This window comes from Penaeus monodon, chromosome 32 (assembly GCF_015228065.2).
Source record: "Penaeus monodon isolate SGIC_2016 chromosome 32, NSTDA_Pmon_1, whole genome shotgun sequence".
Lineage (NCBI taxonomy): Eukaryota > Metazoa > Arthropoda > Malacostraca > Decapoda > Penaeidae > Penaeus > Penaeus monodon.
Window position 1 is genome coordinate 28,270,811 of NC_051417.1, and position 818 is coordinate 28,271,628.

Sequence of the window (818 nt, forward strand, 5' to 3'; positions counted from 1 at the left end):
GCGAGGTCGAGCAGCGGCGGGAAGCTCAGCCTGACCCGGGCCGAGTAGACGAGGATGTCGAGTGCGACGTTGCGAGGCAGTGCCACGAGTACAAGACCAAGATCCAGGCGTCCGGCGTGTCGCACATCTTCAAGGCGCCGCCCGAGGCTACCTGCGAGTCGGCGCCCCGCGTGGCCCTCGTGCGCGGTGTCCAGAGGTTCCGCGTGGTGTGCGCCGCCTGCCTTCACGCCCACGACCCGCTCCTCACCAGTTGCCTCGCCCACGCCTCCCCCCCAGAACCACCGGTGCTCTCAGGATACCAAACGACGCCTTTGGCGCGGAGTCACGTGGCGCGAGGCTCCCTGAGCCGCTCCTGCGAGGGCTTGGGCGGAGGCTCGAGCACCGACTACCCGTCGGACACGGAGGTCACGGCCACGGCGGACACTCTGAGCTCGGCGTCCGCAGACTCCCACTCCACCTACACCACCTGGCCAGTGGGTCGCGGGCCCGGCATGGCGCGGCTCCTACAGCTGCACCCCGGATCACACGACTATGTGACCGCGTGGCTCCGGCACCAGCAAGCCCGGGGACCGCGCGCCCCCCCACCCCCGCCGCCTCAGGGACCCCATGAGTCATCTCACTCTACCACCCCCGACCCCCCCACCCGTCGCCAGCGCCGCCTGCGCCGCCACCTGCCTCGCCCCCCGCGCCACAAGGACCCTCCGCCGCCGCACCTCCTGCAGGACCTGGAGACGGTAGTCTGAGGCTCGCCGCTCTCTCCGGGAGGCCCTCGGAGTGGAGCCCTTGGAGTCGCCGCGAGTGAGTGTTCCAAATGACTG

General features: G+C 70.8%; 1 protein-coding gene across 1 annotated transcript in view; it reads left to right on the plus strand.

Moving 5' to 3' along the window:
• The window catches only part of LOC119593783, a gene marked incomplete in the record, with an annotated part of 165,707 nt that extends 164,889 nt beyond the window's left edge, over nucleotides 1-818 (plus strand). The window contains 1 exon segment of the mRNA XM_037942807.1: nucleotides 1-818. Within this exon segment, the coding sequence (XP_037798735.1) occupies nucleotides 1-743 (743 nt within the window).